The sequence below is a fragment of the Engystomops pustulosus genome, chromosome 10, assembly GCF_040894005.1.
Source record: "Engystomops pustulosus chromosome 10, aEngPut4.maternal, whole genome shotgun sequence".
Classification (NCBI taxonomy): domain Eukaryota; kingdom Metazoa; phylum Chordata; class Amphibia; order Anura; family Leptodactylidae; genus Engystomops; species Engystomops pustulosus.
Window position 1 is genome coordinate 37,957,374 of NC_092420.1, and position 15,247 is coordinate 37,972,620.

The window sequence follows — 15,247 nt, forward strand, 5'->3', positions numbered from 1 at the left end:
CACCGACAACACACAGTGCCCACCAAGAGATGACCCCAGTTATGACCGTTCGCCCGGGCATATACCACCGCAAAACATGTGGCCATATAAGGGTGCCTGGTGCAATTTAAAGGGAGACTTCAATTCCCCCTGTACCTGCCCAATAAGAGGTCATGGTATGGTGTGAAGATATAAAAGCTGTGCAAAAGTTCATCAGGGTATACCTACAAGTTCAGGGTATATGAAGGGAAGGACTCCACTATAGTGCCCCAGAATGCCCCCCCCCCCTTTCCTGGGTGTTAGAGGGAAGATAGTGTGGGATTTGGTGCACCCACTGCTGGACCAGGGCTACTACCTCCACCTGGACAATTTCTACACCAGCACTACCCTGTTCAAGTGCCTCGCTTCCAGAAATACTGTGGCATACGGCACTGTACACAGTCGCTGCTTGCAGCGACTCTGTATTGTGTGTTAAGTACAAAGACAAGAGAGAGGTCCTTGTATTAACCACAATACATGGGCACAACACCACCCCTGTCCCAGTACGAGGTACGAGTACAGAAACCCCAAAACCTGACTGCACACTGGATTATAATAAGTATATGAGATGGGTTGCCCTTTCGGACCAGGTTCTGCAGACTTACAACACCATGTGGAAATTTGAGGGTGGGGTACAAGAAGCTGGCCGTGCACATCATTCAGATAGCACTGTATAGGTGTTATATCGATTTGCAGGCCAGAGGGGAACTTTCCTGGAAGTTATTAAGTATTTTTTTATTTTGAAGACCAGGAAGGGGCGAGTGCTAGTACATCTGGAAGCAATACCACACATATTGTACCAGGGCAGCACTTTCCAGGAGAAGTTCCCCAAACTGCCAAGAAGAGAAGAAAACAAAAAAAGGCATTCTGAAGGACACCATTTATCATTGTGAAACATGCCCAGAAAAACAGGACTGTGTATCAAAGAATTCTTCTGTATTTATCACACATCCCTGGACCTTTAGATGTAGATTTTACCCTGATGTACTATGCACAGTTTATATATCATGCCGCACCTTCCCTTCATGCCACATATGGGGTATTGCCATAACCGGGATAACCTGCAGCATGATTTTTAGTTTCAACAAGGTTTTATTGTTTGAAAAAACATAGGAAAATGCCTTACAATAGGTGTACGCCACGCAGGGAGAATAGTTGTGAAAACAGAGTTTTCTTGATACATAGCTAGCTTCTGTATAGTTCAAAACAACAAAACATAAGGGATCCAGGGGGAAGGAGAAAAGCATACAGGTAACAAGATCACAAGATCTGTATAGTTTAGAATATGGATAGACCTAGACTACATGTGGAGAAGTGCTGGAACCATGTTGATGCTTATTGGAATGTTAGGGTGACAGGGATAGAGCTCTCTCTAGGGTGGGGGAGCCTTGTGAAGCGATCCACGGGTTACAGATCCTTTCAAACTGTCTGTCCCAGTCGCCTCAACTCCCTCAAACAACATCAGTAGGTTGATTATCTTCTTAACCACAGTAAAGGATAGGTCCGGAGATTTTCATTTTGCTGCTATGTGAATTCTAGTCGCTAATGCTATAAATCGGTTTATTTTTAACCTTTGCTGGTTTATCTCCTAGTAGGAGTATTAGTGGGGTTACAGGTGTTGCGGTGCCTAACAGAGAGCGGATGAGAGTTTTCACACAGTTCCAGAGTAAGGAAACTATGGGGCAGTGCCATCATATATGGGCCATGTCGCCCAGGGCATTGCAGCCTCGGAAGCAACTGTTGGGCAGGTGTGGGTGGCAATAAGTCCGGGAACATAGTATGTTCAATGGAGTAGCCTAATAGAGGTCTCTGTTAACGAAACTCGCTGGCTGCCTTTCGCTTGAGTGGTACAGCAGTGCCTTCAACTTGGCAAGGAAAATTGGCAGCCCAAGTCAGACTCCTACTGTTCCATAAAGTGTGACTTGACATCCGATGCCACAGAATGATTTTTGACATATTTGTCCCAAGTGGCATGAGTTGGACAAAATAAATTGGCACTATCATGGCATATTTGAGAAAAAAAATTGAATTTTTACTCTGTTCCATTCACTTAGTATTACATTTTGGCCAGCATCTATGGGGTAAAAATGCTCACTAGAACCCGAAATTTATTGATCCAAAATGGTGTCACTTTTTGGGGGGTTTCTATTGTAGTGGTACCCAGGGGCTCTGCTAACACGACATGGCACTCCAAAAGCAAACCTGTGAAAACAGAACTCCAAAAGCAAAATTTTGCTTGCACCCTTCTGAGCCCTGCTGTGTGCCCAACCTGTACATTATTTCCATTTATGGGGTATTGCTGTACCTGGGACAAAAATGATACTTGGGGTGTTTGTCTATAGTGGCATAAGTTAGGCAAAATATATTTAGCACAAGAGGAAACTTAAAACAAATTATGGAAATATAAAGACAAATGGCAAAAGGTTTCTACAAAAGAAAAAATTGTGGTATGCCTTTTTTTAATAAAAGTCGAACATTTGAAACTTTGAAAATTGGAATTTGTTTAAAATTTTTCCTAAATTATTGAATTTTAACGCCCCCAAAAAGTAACTGATTAGCGAAATTATACTTCTAACATAAACTACAATCACAAAATCACAGGGATTAAAGTGATAAAAAGTTATTACCACAAGAAGGGACACTGGTCAAATTTTTTTAAAAAGGATTGAGCTTTAACGTCCTTAAAAGGGTTAAAGAAATAGTCAAATAGTCAATAGATCAAATGTTTGTAAAAATAAAATCAGGGATACGCTACAAAACTTGCTCCTAATTGTATCACAAAGTATTTATTCGAAAAGCTGCACAGAACACGCTTCCAGTAAAGAACGAGCTACTGTAAGTATGACCTACCTCATGGTCTCTGCTCTGAAGAGTATCCCTTAAGCTTTGCAATAGGCATTCTTGATTATGTGTGAGCTCTTGAGCACTGCTTATCTTACTTGTCAGCTGCTGGTGAGATTCCTGTAGTGACTGTATAGTAGAAAGAAGAAAGTAAAAAAACAAATCCCTTGTTGCAACCACAAGAACATGCATACTGTACCCACTACTACAGTTATCTACACAACTTTCAGTCTGCAGTTCTCAATGGAATAAGTTTGGAGTCTGGTGGCATTGTAGCCTGACACAGGTTAGCTCAACAACTGAATGTTTGGAATTGTTTTAGGAGTCTATTGTAAGTTTTTTCTACAATATCTATTTGTAGAGAAATCTGACCCCACATCTGCCTCAGATGTCCAACCCATAACTTCACACCTTATTACTATAGAAATCATTTATGGGATGGTTACTAGGAAAGCAGTAAGCTGGTGCCAGCGCTTATCTTAGTTATGTTCTTAAATGGTTTTAAAGCATTTAAACGCTTTATTAATCTTTATATCCGAAGTAGCTTCCCTGCACCGTGGTGCGCGCATGCCGAGCGCGGACCATGGTGCGGGGAAGCTACTTCGGATATAAAAGATTAATAAAGCGTTTAAATGTTGAAGATGAACTGAACTGGTGCACAGCATTTGCTGCTTAGAAGCCCTATCCGAAGTTTACAAATATACATTACATCAACAGAAGCATTACTATATTTGCACTATGCACTGACAATAATTGCATTTTCATCAGCATACTTCCTCCCCCCCCCCCCCTCTCCAGGACCACTTGGACCCAATCTTACGAATCTTATTATGGATGAACCTTCCATTTGCTATTTTGCCATTGATAACTGGTATTCTAAACTTGCCCTTATTAGTACAAGGGCTGCCGGGGTCAAACCCATCGTATCAAACTACTTACCCCATATCTTTTAAAATTTTGGAATCCAATTCCTTTTCACATATGTACTATACTTTATTCGTATAATCGCATTCATATTATCTATGTATTCTTTTTTGTCTGGAGGCCGAGGCCTTATCCAGTGGGTAGCTACGACTTTTGTGGCTTGGTATAGAGATGCAATATTGTTAGGTTCTGTCAAATTGTCTTCCTTTAACACTCCTAGTAACCTGCTAGTGGGCTCTCTTCAATAACTATGGAGAAGACTTTGTGTATTTACTCTAGGATGGATCTCCAAAGGGATTCCAATTCTCTACATTTCCACATCATATGGAGTATGCCCGCTTCTTCAACTTCGCATCTAGGGCCTAACCCCTATACAAAACAGTAGTTGAGGTGATTGATAAACTCTGTGTAAGAGAAAAAGGTGGGACATCCTAAGAGCTTCACTAGGGGAGAGAACTACACCAGCTCTAGAGCTTCAGTCCACAGTTCCTCCTCAACGGGACCCACAGTTTTATCCCATTTCGCACAACATTTTAATGGAATATCAATTATGGAAACGTTAAGCAATACAGTATAGGAAAAAAAGATTAGTCCTTTAGTAGAGTTTGCTCTCAATATCCCATTCAGTGCCCCAATATAGTCCCCCTCTATAGGTTCCACCAAAGTCTGCGCCTGTAATGCACGGCAGAGCTGTAAAAACTGGTAGAGCCATGCATGCGGCAACTGAAATTCTGCTTCTATTTGATCAAACGTTTTACATCTACCTTCCAGGCACATATGCTTCAGCGTCTTTACCCCTTTCGTTTCCCTTCCAAACAAAATATTTCTGGCAGGGCTGGATTACACCAAATTGGAAAAGCAGATTGTGATAAATAAGAAAATATTTAGGTCTGGAGTATCATAAACAACACAAATACCTTGATTATATCCTTAGACTCCTGCAATTTTTCTTGAAGAGCTTGAACTTCCATCCCCGCTTTCTGCAGACTGGAGGCTTGTTGTGCCAGCAAAGTTTCATACTGAGCTGCATCCTGGCTTTTCTTTTCAAACAAGTTCTGCAAAGAAAAGAGAAATTTAAAATATTTAGATTTAACTTGGTTAAAGGGATATTTCATCTTCTACCCAAGTGGACTAGTAGTTAACGGGTTAAAACCCGGTGATCAGTTTATCTTTAAAGTTATCACAAAATATCGGAATAAATATATATTTTTTTGTCTTGTCTATTGATCACATTTATTTTTATTTATTTAAAAATATCTTAATTATAGTATATGTTGCTGTAATAGAAGACTAGTATTTGGTTGCCAGAGCTCAATCCAGGAAAATGTGAAGAGGAGATAAATAAAGATAAAAAATAAAAAAAAAATTGGCTAAATTTAGTGTGATACGTATAGGCACCTTTACACAATAACATCAAACTAATCCGAATAATTAATCTGTCTCCAGACCTGCTTACACAGAAACCCAATTAGCTGTTGCTTAAAAGCAATTTAGGGCAATAACATAAATTAATTACGCTAATCTCATTAGTTTAGGAGAAAATCTGGAGACCTGACACAGAAATTTTCATATTCATATGATATTACCAACCAAAATCTTATTTCTACAGATGAACTGTATATAGCAGTGATGGCGAACCTTTTAGAGACCGAGTGCCCAAACTACAACAAAGACCCACTTATTTATCGCAAAGTGCCAACACAGAAATTTAATTTGTGATTTATACTCTTCTCTGTCACAGTTTTCATTGATACCAGCCCCTGAGGACACCAATAAAGCAGAAAATAGTCCCAGGTAGAGCTGTCACTTTAAAATAGCTCTGTGCACAGCAAGTCCTGGGCTGCCTGGGACTTCAGGAAGATACCTGGAGTCATCTCTGGTGATGGCCTGAGTGCCCACAGAAAGGGCTCCGAGTGCCACCTCTGACACCAGTGCCATAGGTTAGCCATCACTGGTATATAGAAATCGGTGCAACCTTCAAAGTCGATTGCAAAATATAGACATAGAATTTTGTTTTTTTGGGGTTCTTTTGGATGTAAACTATACAGTTCCCAGGTTTATGTACAGTGTAGAATGTCTGAACCGGCTTTTATTGTTTCAACAAGTTGTTTCTAATAAGTTTGCAAGGCAAATTCTGTGCACATACTAAACCCACCCACTCACTATTACTACCCATAATAAATCAATTAAACAACTGCATTGCAATACCAAACCTCTTTGGCTGTAGCCTGGAAGCCCTAAAAGGGTCGCTCTACTTCTGTGCCAGTCTGACACCCAGTAATCTGTTTATTTTACAAATTTGTTTCATGCAATTGAACATCTAAGTCTTGTACATAGGCAATGCTATAAAAGTCAAAGAAAGCTAAATGATTACCTAAATAGAGCAGTTTCATAAAACAATACTTTTCTATTTACTTAGTATCCAAATTTTTGCTATATGCTTGTTATTGTATTATACAGGGAGACAAAAGCATTTGTCTAATTAGATATACTTCTTTTATTTAATATGTGCATGCAGTAGTGCTGTATGCAAACATATACGAAACATTAGTAACCCTGAACTAATAATGCTTTATATCTATAGCGCCATCATATTCCACAGCGCTGTACAGATCATGGATAACTAACTTATGCCACTATAGGTTTCAAACATTCATTTAGTCTTTCTATCTTATTGCTTTTAGAACAGTATAGTTCTGTATATGTTATAATTACATACATATATAAGAAATATTCTATATAAGGAGAGAAAATCTAAATTTGGTTTTATTGGATCCTAGACTTGTACATAGGATACCCTCTGTGTTTAATTTTAGCAAGGAGAGTAAAATATAAAAATACCTGCATGTGAATTGGAATGTAATCTTCATACACATTGTACCATAGTTCGTGCAGATCAGAAATTTCTGAAAAATCTTGAATAGTTTTCAGAGGGCATTCCACGATGTTGTCCAGAAACGCAAGACTGGTGTTTGATGTGTTAGACTGAACACTATTTCGGTTGTTATTTGATTTCATGACCGAATAGCTTTTTATGGGTATTTTACTCCCTCTCGGACTTTGGACTGGTTTGTAGTCAAACATTTTTACAAGATTGAGAGCGAGATCTAATTTTCTTACATATCCAGATAAACTAACACCATAGTTACATGAGCAATGCCACTTTACATTCTCAGTGCTTGCTTTTTGTTTTTCCTCAGTTTTTTGTGAGTTAGACCCAGTATCCTTAATCTCTGGAATAGATTCAACAGAGGGAGCAGAAGATGACCTCTCCAAACCATCTCCATCTGACACAACCTTGTCATTTGAAGTCTCATTTTCTGAAGTTTGAGAAATCATTACAGGATCATTGAAAGTGCTTGCACATGTGGAAGTCTGACTTGAAGAAATGTTTTGGGCTAGCCTTCTTGGTACTTTGCAGACAGCTTCATAGTCAGAATCAGCCACTCTAAGTGAAGAACATCCATGACATTTTCTTGGAATAGCTCCTGTACCCTCATTGTGTGAACAATGCTGAATTTCCTGACTAGGTTCGTCCGATTCAGTCCAGCATTCAAATCCAGAATAAGTAAAGTCTTCCTGCAGTAGAGCTGTATAGGAGAACTGTACTTCTGAAAGGTTTGCGGTCTCAGCAGTCCCCTCTACTGCCTTGGCTTCGTAACCTTCTTCGTTGTTATTTTTTCTGTACAGGTTAGCTAGACAATGTTTAAGCCTATCCTTCTCCGAAAGAAGCTTCTGCAATCGTTCAATTGAGAGAGCTTCAATGCGTGCTATCACCGTATCAAACCTGTACAATCGTTCAAGCATATATGCACATTTACTGCAGACAAATTCGGCATGGCCATCTCGTAAGATCTCCTTCCCCAAAACATGGGATAAAATTACTTGAAGGTTAAGTTTAGCATTTGTGTGAAAAATCCATCTCCGTTGATTTCCACAAAGCTCCCTTCTACAGACCCTACACACATCTTTCATCTTTAAGTCCAACATTGAATCTGATCTCAAATATCTGCAGATCCTGTTTAAATTAAGATTAAAAAGATACTCCAAGCAGTGATACTAAAGGAAGCAGATTTCATTCAGACTTGCATTTGTATGTATTGTTATAGAAAGAAAATATATATCTTATATGGTTATTTTCAAACTATCTATTGTCAGATCTGATGTGGAAATTCCTTCTCTTACTCGTCCCTCCGGTACTGGTAAAATGAGCTGTAGTGAAGAGACAAAGAAACAAATGATGCTGTTCATTCATTTATCTATATGCAGCTCAGTAATGATCCACAATGGAATACAATGCTATAAGCAGCTCCCTCTTCTCCCTGTTCTTCCCTGAGGAATAATAGCTTTCTCTGCTCCACTTGATCCCCAGCAGAATATAATAGCATGTGACAGGGCTATGGACGCCACCAGCATGAACAAAGGGTCTGGTATATTCACACGGAATTAACGCAGGTATGAACCGTTACAGGAGAAGAGGTATACAGGACTGCGCACCTGGCTCCTGATCACAACCTGCATGTGTGAATACCCCGTTAGTAGGGTGGTCCATCAAGCCCACCTGTAAACTGTCTAATCTTCTACTGGACCAGAACCCAGTCTTTTCTCTGCAGCTGGAGCCGATGCGATACAGACATCTGTGGTACCGAGATGTTCGCTCAGTAGTGCTGCCACGTCCCCGCCCGGGTGCCCTCAGCTCACACTATCTACATGACAGTGATATAGGAAGAGATCACCCATATTACCCTCCCCGCACCACGATCACGTCACATCGGCCTCAGTGACAGATGGACATCATTCCGGGTAGATTTGGACTCCTAAAAAGATAAAGGACCTTTAATGATGTCACGGCCATGTGATCTGTCACATGAAGGGGAAGGGTGGAGGCTGCTGGCGGGAGAGTCAGCAGGAGAGCGGCCCCCAAGCATTTTCGGCTTTTTGCTGTCGAGTAGTGTGCAGTGATCTACAAATGTTTGTGCATCTTAATGCAAAGGGATCTGTGGATCTTAATGCAAGCACACTGCAGAGCTGTGGGTGTCCTAATCCCCGCACACTGCAGAGCTGTGGGTGTCCTAATCCCCGCACACTGCAGAGCTGTGTTATCCTAATCCCCGCACACTGCAGAGCTGTGGGTGTCCTAATCCCCGCACACTGCAGAGCTGTGGGTGTCCTAATCCCCGCACACTGCAGAGCTGTGAGTGTCCTAATCCCCGCACACTGCAGAGCTGTGAGTGTCCTAATCCCCGCACACTGCAGAGCTGTGAGTGTCCTAATCCCCGCACACTGCAGAGCTGTGGGTGTCCTAATCCCCGCACACTGCAGAGCTGTGGGTGTCCTAATCCCCGCACACTGCAGAGCTGTGGGTGTCCTAATCCCCGCACACTGCAGAGCTGTGGGTGTCCTAATCCCCGCACACTGCAGAGCTGTGGGTGTCCTAATCCCCGCACACTGCAGAGCTGTGGGTGTCCTGATCCCCGCACACTGCAGAGCTGTGGGTGTCCTGATCCCCGCACAGTGCAGAGCTGTGGGTGTCCTACTCCCTGCACACTGCAGATCTGTGGGTGTCCTAATCCCCGCACACTGCAGAGCTGTGGGTGTCCTAATCCCCGCACACTGCAGAGCTGTGAGTGTCCTAATCCCCGCACACTGCAGAGCTTTGAGTGTCCTAATCCCCGCACACTGCAGAGCTGTGGGTGTCCTAATCCCCGCACACTGCAGAGCTGTGGGTGTCCTAATCCCCGCACACTGCAGAGCTGTGGGTGTCCTAATCCCCGCACACTGCAGAGCTGTGGGTGTCCTAATCCCCGCACACTGCAGAGCTGTGGGTGTCCTAATCCCCGCACACTGCAGATCTGTGGGTGTCCTAATCCCCGCACACTGCAGAGCTGTGTATCCTAATCCCCGCACACTGCAGAGCTGTGGGTGTACTAATCCCTGCACACTGCAGAGCTGTGTATTCTAATCCCCGCACACTGCAGAGCTGTGGGTGTACTAATCCCTGCACACTGCAGAGCTGTGTATTCTAATCCCCGCACACTGCAGAGCTGTGGGTGTCCTGATCCCCGCACACTGCAGAGCTGTGGGTGTCCTGATCCCCGCACAGTGCAGAGCTGTGTATCCTAATCCCCGCACACTGCAGAGCTGTGGGTGTACTAATCCCTGCACACTGCAGAGCTGTGTATTCTAATCCCCGCACACTGCAGAGCTGTGGGTGTCCTTATCCCCGCACACTGCAGAGCTGTGGGTGTCCTACTCCCCGCACACTGCAGAGCTGTGGGTGTCCTGATCCCCGCACACTGCAGAGCTATGGGTGTCCTGATCCCTGCACACTGCAGAGCTATGGGTGTCCTGATCCCCGCACACTGCAGAGCTGTGAGTGTCCTAATCCCCGCACACTGCAGAGCTGTGGGTGTCCTAATCCCCGCACACTGCAGAGCTGTGGGTGTCCTAATCCCCGCACACTGCAGAGCTGTGGGTGTCCTAATCCCCGCACACATGCAGAGCTGTGGGTGTCCTAATCCCCGCACACTGCAGAGCTGTGGGTGTCCTAATCCCCGCACACTGCAGAGCTGTGGGTGTCCTAATCCCCGCACACTGCAGAGCTGTGGGTGTCCTAATCCCCGCACACTGCAGATCTGTGGGTGTCCTAATCCCCGCACACTGCAGAGCTGTGTATCCTAATCCCTGCACACTGCAGAGCTGTGGGTGTACTAATCCCTGCACACTGCAGAGCTGTGTATTCTAATCCCCGCACACTGCAGAGCTGTGGGTGTACTAATCCCTGCACACTGCAGAGCTGTGTATTCTAATCCCCGCACACTGCAGAGCTGTGGGTGTCCTGATCCCCGCACACTGCAGAGCTGTGGGTGTCCTGATCCCCGCACAGTGCAGAGCTGTGTATCCTAATCCCCGCACACTGCAGAGCTGTGGGTGTACTAATCCCTGCACACTGCAGAGCTGTGTATTCTAATCCCTGCACACTGCAGAGCTGTGGGTGTACTAATCCCTGCACACTGCAGAGCTGTGTATTCTAATCCCCGCACACTGCAGAGCTGTGGGTGTACTAATCCCTGCACACTGCAGAGCTGTGTATTCTAATCCCCGCACACTGCAGAGCTGTGGGTGTCCTGATCCCCGCACACTGCAGAGCTGTGGGTGTCCTGATCCCCGCACACTGCAGAGCTGTGGGTGTCCTACTCCCCGCACACTGCAGAGCTGTGGGTGTCCTGATCCCCGCACACTGCAGAGCTATGGGTGTCCTGATCCCTGCACACTGCAGAGCTATGGGTGTCCTGATCCCCGCACACTGCAGAGCTGTGGGTGTCCTGATCCCCGCACACTGCAGAGCTGTGGGTGTCCTAATCCCCGCACACTGCAGAGCTGTGTATCCTAATCCCCACACACTGCAGAGCTGTGGGTGTACTAATCCCTGCACACTGCAGAGCTGTGGGTGTCCTAATCCCCGCACACTGCAGAGCTGTGAGTGTCCTAATCCCCGCACACTGCAGAGCTGTGGGTGTCCTAATCCGTGCACACTGCAGAGCTGCGGGTGTCCTAATCCCCGCACACTGCGGAGCTGCGGGTGTCCTAATCCCCGCACGCTGCGGAGCTGTGGGTGTCCTAATCCCCGCACGCTGCGGAGCTGGGGGTGTCCTAATCCCCGCACGCTGCGGAGCTGGGGGTGTCCTAATCCCCGCACACTGCGGAGCTGTGGGTGTCCTAATCCCCGCACAATGCAAAGATCTGTGTATCCTGATCCCTGCATATTGCAGAGCTGTATGTATCCTAATACCTGCACACTGCAGCAGGGTGGGACTGGCCCCTCCGTTCACAGACTCCGCCTTCCGCGGCCTGTACTTTATCTGCACTCTCTAAACGCAGATGGAGATGAATATGATGCTGCAGAAAGCCTTCAGTTCTCTGCATCATCAATATTCCCCTTGATGCTGCTATATGCAGCAGAGGCCAGCAGGCGCGATTTGATTACATCACATAGCAAAAAAGAGGTTAGAAAAAGACATCAGTCCATCAAGTCCAACCTATACATTATATTGCATTTATCCAGAAGTCGGCAAAAACCCTGCAAGGCTGATGCCAATTGGTCTAAAGCAGGGGAAAATTCCTTCTCAACCCCTAATATGGCAGTCAGTAATTTCTGTTGATCCAGGGAAATATTCTAACAAAAAGTTGGATTCCCATACAATGTTATATTATTCCTCTCCAAAAAGGAATCCAGGCCTCTCTTGAACATGCATGGCGAGTCCGCCATAACAACCTCCTGTGGAAGAGAGTTCCTTTGTCTACCCTTATCTATTGCAATGGTAATACCACCTCTTCTCTAGGCGTATATAGGCCCTCTTGTATAAAAAGATTTTTAGAGGGTTCCTTGTACTGACCATTCAGGTATATGTACCTGCTAATGTTATACTATCCTCCTCTGTATTAATTACTTTACAAAGCTTAGTATCATCTGCAAATATAGAAATTCTACTGTAAAAGGTCATTTATAAAAAAAAATATTAAAAAGAAGTGGCCCCAACACTGACTCCTGTGGCACCCCACTGGTAACATCCTAGACTACCTCACAAACAGACTTCAGTATGTGAGAGCCCGGGACTGTGGGTGGGTACTTGGGTGTCCTCCACAACAATAAACTGGAGTGGGCAGAGAACATAAAAGTACTTCACAGGAGGGGTCAGAGCAGGCTACACCTGCTGAGGAGGCTGAGGGCATTCGGAGTGCGGGGGGCTCTTCTTAAGACCTTTTTCAACGCTGTAGTGGCACCAGCCATCTTCTTTGGTGTAGTCTGTTGGGGAAGCAGCATCTCAGCTAGGGAGAGGAGCAGGCTGGACAAACTGATTAGGAAAGCCAGTTCTGTCCTGGGGGGTCCTCTTGACACAGTGCAGGTGATAGCTGAGAGGAGGACACTGTGTAAGTTAAAATCGATTCTGAAGAATTGCACCCATCCCATGCATGAGACTGTGGTGGCATTGGGGAGCACATTCAGTTTTGAGTTTTGGTTGTGTTCAACAAACAAGGCCCTAACAGAAGTAAGCTGTGACCCCCACCTAACCAGTCCCTGCAGGCCCAATCCACGGACTGAATATCAGACTACCGATCAGTGCTTGTCTTTTTTTCTTGTCTCTTTATCCCTTTTTTTCTTTTTGTTCATTTATCCCTAATTTTATTGTTCTGTCATTGTTTGTACTGTGCTCTCTGTATTCTCTCTGCTGCTGAATTTCCCCACTGTGGGACTAATAAAGGATTATCTTATCTTATCTCTTATCAACACAATATGACAATGTTCCATTGATGACAAACCTTTGTATTTACCCAAATACACAGATCTTCTCCTACTCCCAGCAGTCTCATTTTATGTATTAACCTTTTATGTCTCACTGTGTCAAATGCTTTGGAAAAGTCCAGACATATACAACATCCACAGTCTCCCTGAGGTCCAAACTAGACCTTACCTCCTCGTAGAAACTGATCAGATTAGTCTGACAATACCGATCCCTCACAAACTCATGCTGATGCTGTGTTATAAGATTATGCACAGTAAAATACTCTATGATAGCATCTCTAATAAACCCCTCAAATATTTTTCCCACAACCGATGTAGTTTCCAGAATCCCTTTTTGACCCATTTTTATGTATTGGCGCCACATTAGCAATGTGCTAGTCCTGTGTAACATAACCAGTCCTTAATGAGTCTTCAAATATTAAAAATAATGACAAAACAACACAACAACGATTAACAGTACTAACAATAACAGAGGTCACTTAAGACCTAATCATAAAGGTAACTCCACTATGCCAGAGTGGTCAAAGTTGTTGACCAGAGTGGTCAACAATTATTGAATAAATACCAAAAACTAGACGAAAAGAGGGAAATCCATGCCAATAATGAATTTGTAAAATAAAGAAACTTTATTGATAACAAATTAATTCTTTAAAATGTACTAAAAAATTCCAGGAGAGACAATGCATGAACAACCCAGGTAAGGGTACACAGCTGTATATAGAGTAGTGCAAAGGGAGCGCTGCTCCTAATGGCAGTAATGTGTACTGCACCACATAACAAAAACTCATACCCAGACACAGAAGTTAAGCAGATAAACAAGACAAATAAACATGCAGATTCTGTGGTCCACGGGATCTCCCTTTCACAGATTTTCATCCTTGTTTGGGTCTGATATTTTTTTAAATAATGGTCTGTCTATCAGGGTACATAACTCCTGCAGTACCCGGGTGTATGTGTTCAGGTGTGTGGATTTGTCTATGTTAATGGTGTTGATACGGCACCGTAGCTCTTCCTCCGTTAAGCAGCTGACATTCAATGGAGGATTTACATTATTCCTCATCATGTCATTTCCTATGAGACTTTCCCAGGTAAAGACAGTTGAGAAGGAGACATTCAATAGATTGGCCCTTTCCTCATCCCCCTAGACCAGTGGTGGCGAACCTATGGCACGGGTGCCAGAGGTGGCACTCAGAGCTCTTTCTATGGGCACTCAGGCCATCATCCCAGGACAGAGTTCACCAAACACTGAATCTTCCTGCAGTCCCAGGCAAATTAAGGGATACTGCTCTCAGTGCTATCCAACACTTCGTGGTTGTTTGGAACTGTGGGAAAAGTGAGAAGGTTTTGACAGAACTGCATTATTTGGAGGTCATCGTGCTGGACCCGACCATAGTTCCTTTACAGAGAGACCCTGATTAAGCTACAATGATAATCTGAAATTGCCCTCCTTCTTTTAACTAGTGGCCTCAGACCGCCAATACAAGGTAGCAGGTAGAAATAAGTTACTGCTCAAAATTTCATGTTGGCACTTCAGGGTAAATAAGTGGATTTCGGTTGTAGTTTGGGCACTCGGTCTCTAAAAGGTTCGCCATCACTGCCCTAGACCACGACCCCCAAGTTATTCCTCAGAGGCCCCACACTCTCCGCTTTTAGTTTTTTTTTACTATTAATAGATTTGGGAAATGATTTGTGATTATTTGTACTTTCCATGGAAATTTTTATTTCAGTTTCTATTTTTGCTGCCTTAACCTTTTTTTTTTTAATAGGAACTATTTTTCGCTCTATAATCCTGTAATGCCTCATGTCTACCTTTTTTGTTTTAGTGACTTAAATGCCTTATTCTTCTTGTTTATTGCTCACATTACAGCCACACACTAACCACACTGGTTTTATCCGGTTTATATTGTGCTTATTCCCACATGGTATATGTCTTTCACAGGAACTTTTTAGAATATTTTTTAAAACATCCCATTTATTTTCAATGCTTTTATTTTTTGTCCCAGTTTATACTCTTAAGGTGCTCCCTTAGCTATTGAAAATTTTAGAGTTGAGTTCTTGTCGCCCCTCTTCTGAAAGTCACAATGAAGAATAATTCAAACTCCCCCATGATAAGTACTTCACCATGCTTTGAAACCACATCTATTTGACTTATCAGCATTT

General features: G+C 43.7%; 2 protein-coding genes across 2 annotated transcripts in view; one reads left to right on the top strand and one right to left on the bottom strand.

Annotated features, from left to right (window-relative positions):
- The window catches only part of PDE4DIP (phosphodiesterase 4D interacting protein), a 175,693-nt gene that overhangs the window by 109,236 nt on the left and 51,210 nt on the right, over positions 1-15,247 (bottom strand). Inside the window, exons 6-7 of the mRNA XM_072129165.1 lie at positions 4,701-4,838; positions 2,869-2,988 (exon numbers count right to left, since the gene is read on the bottom strand). Of these exons, the coding sequence (XP_071985266.1) occupies positions 2,869-2,988; positions 4,701-4,838 (258 nt within the window). The remainder of the gene's footprint in view (positions 1-2,868; positions 2,989-4,700; positions 4,839-15,247) is intronic.
- Positions 1-15,247, top strand: part of GORAB (golgin, RAB6 interacting) — a 209,491-nt gene that overhangs the window by 2,139 nt on the left and 192,105 nt on the right. The gene's annotated exons all lie outside the window — the stretch shown is intronic.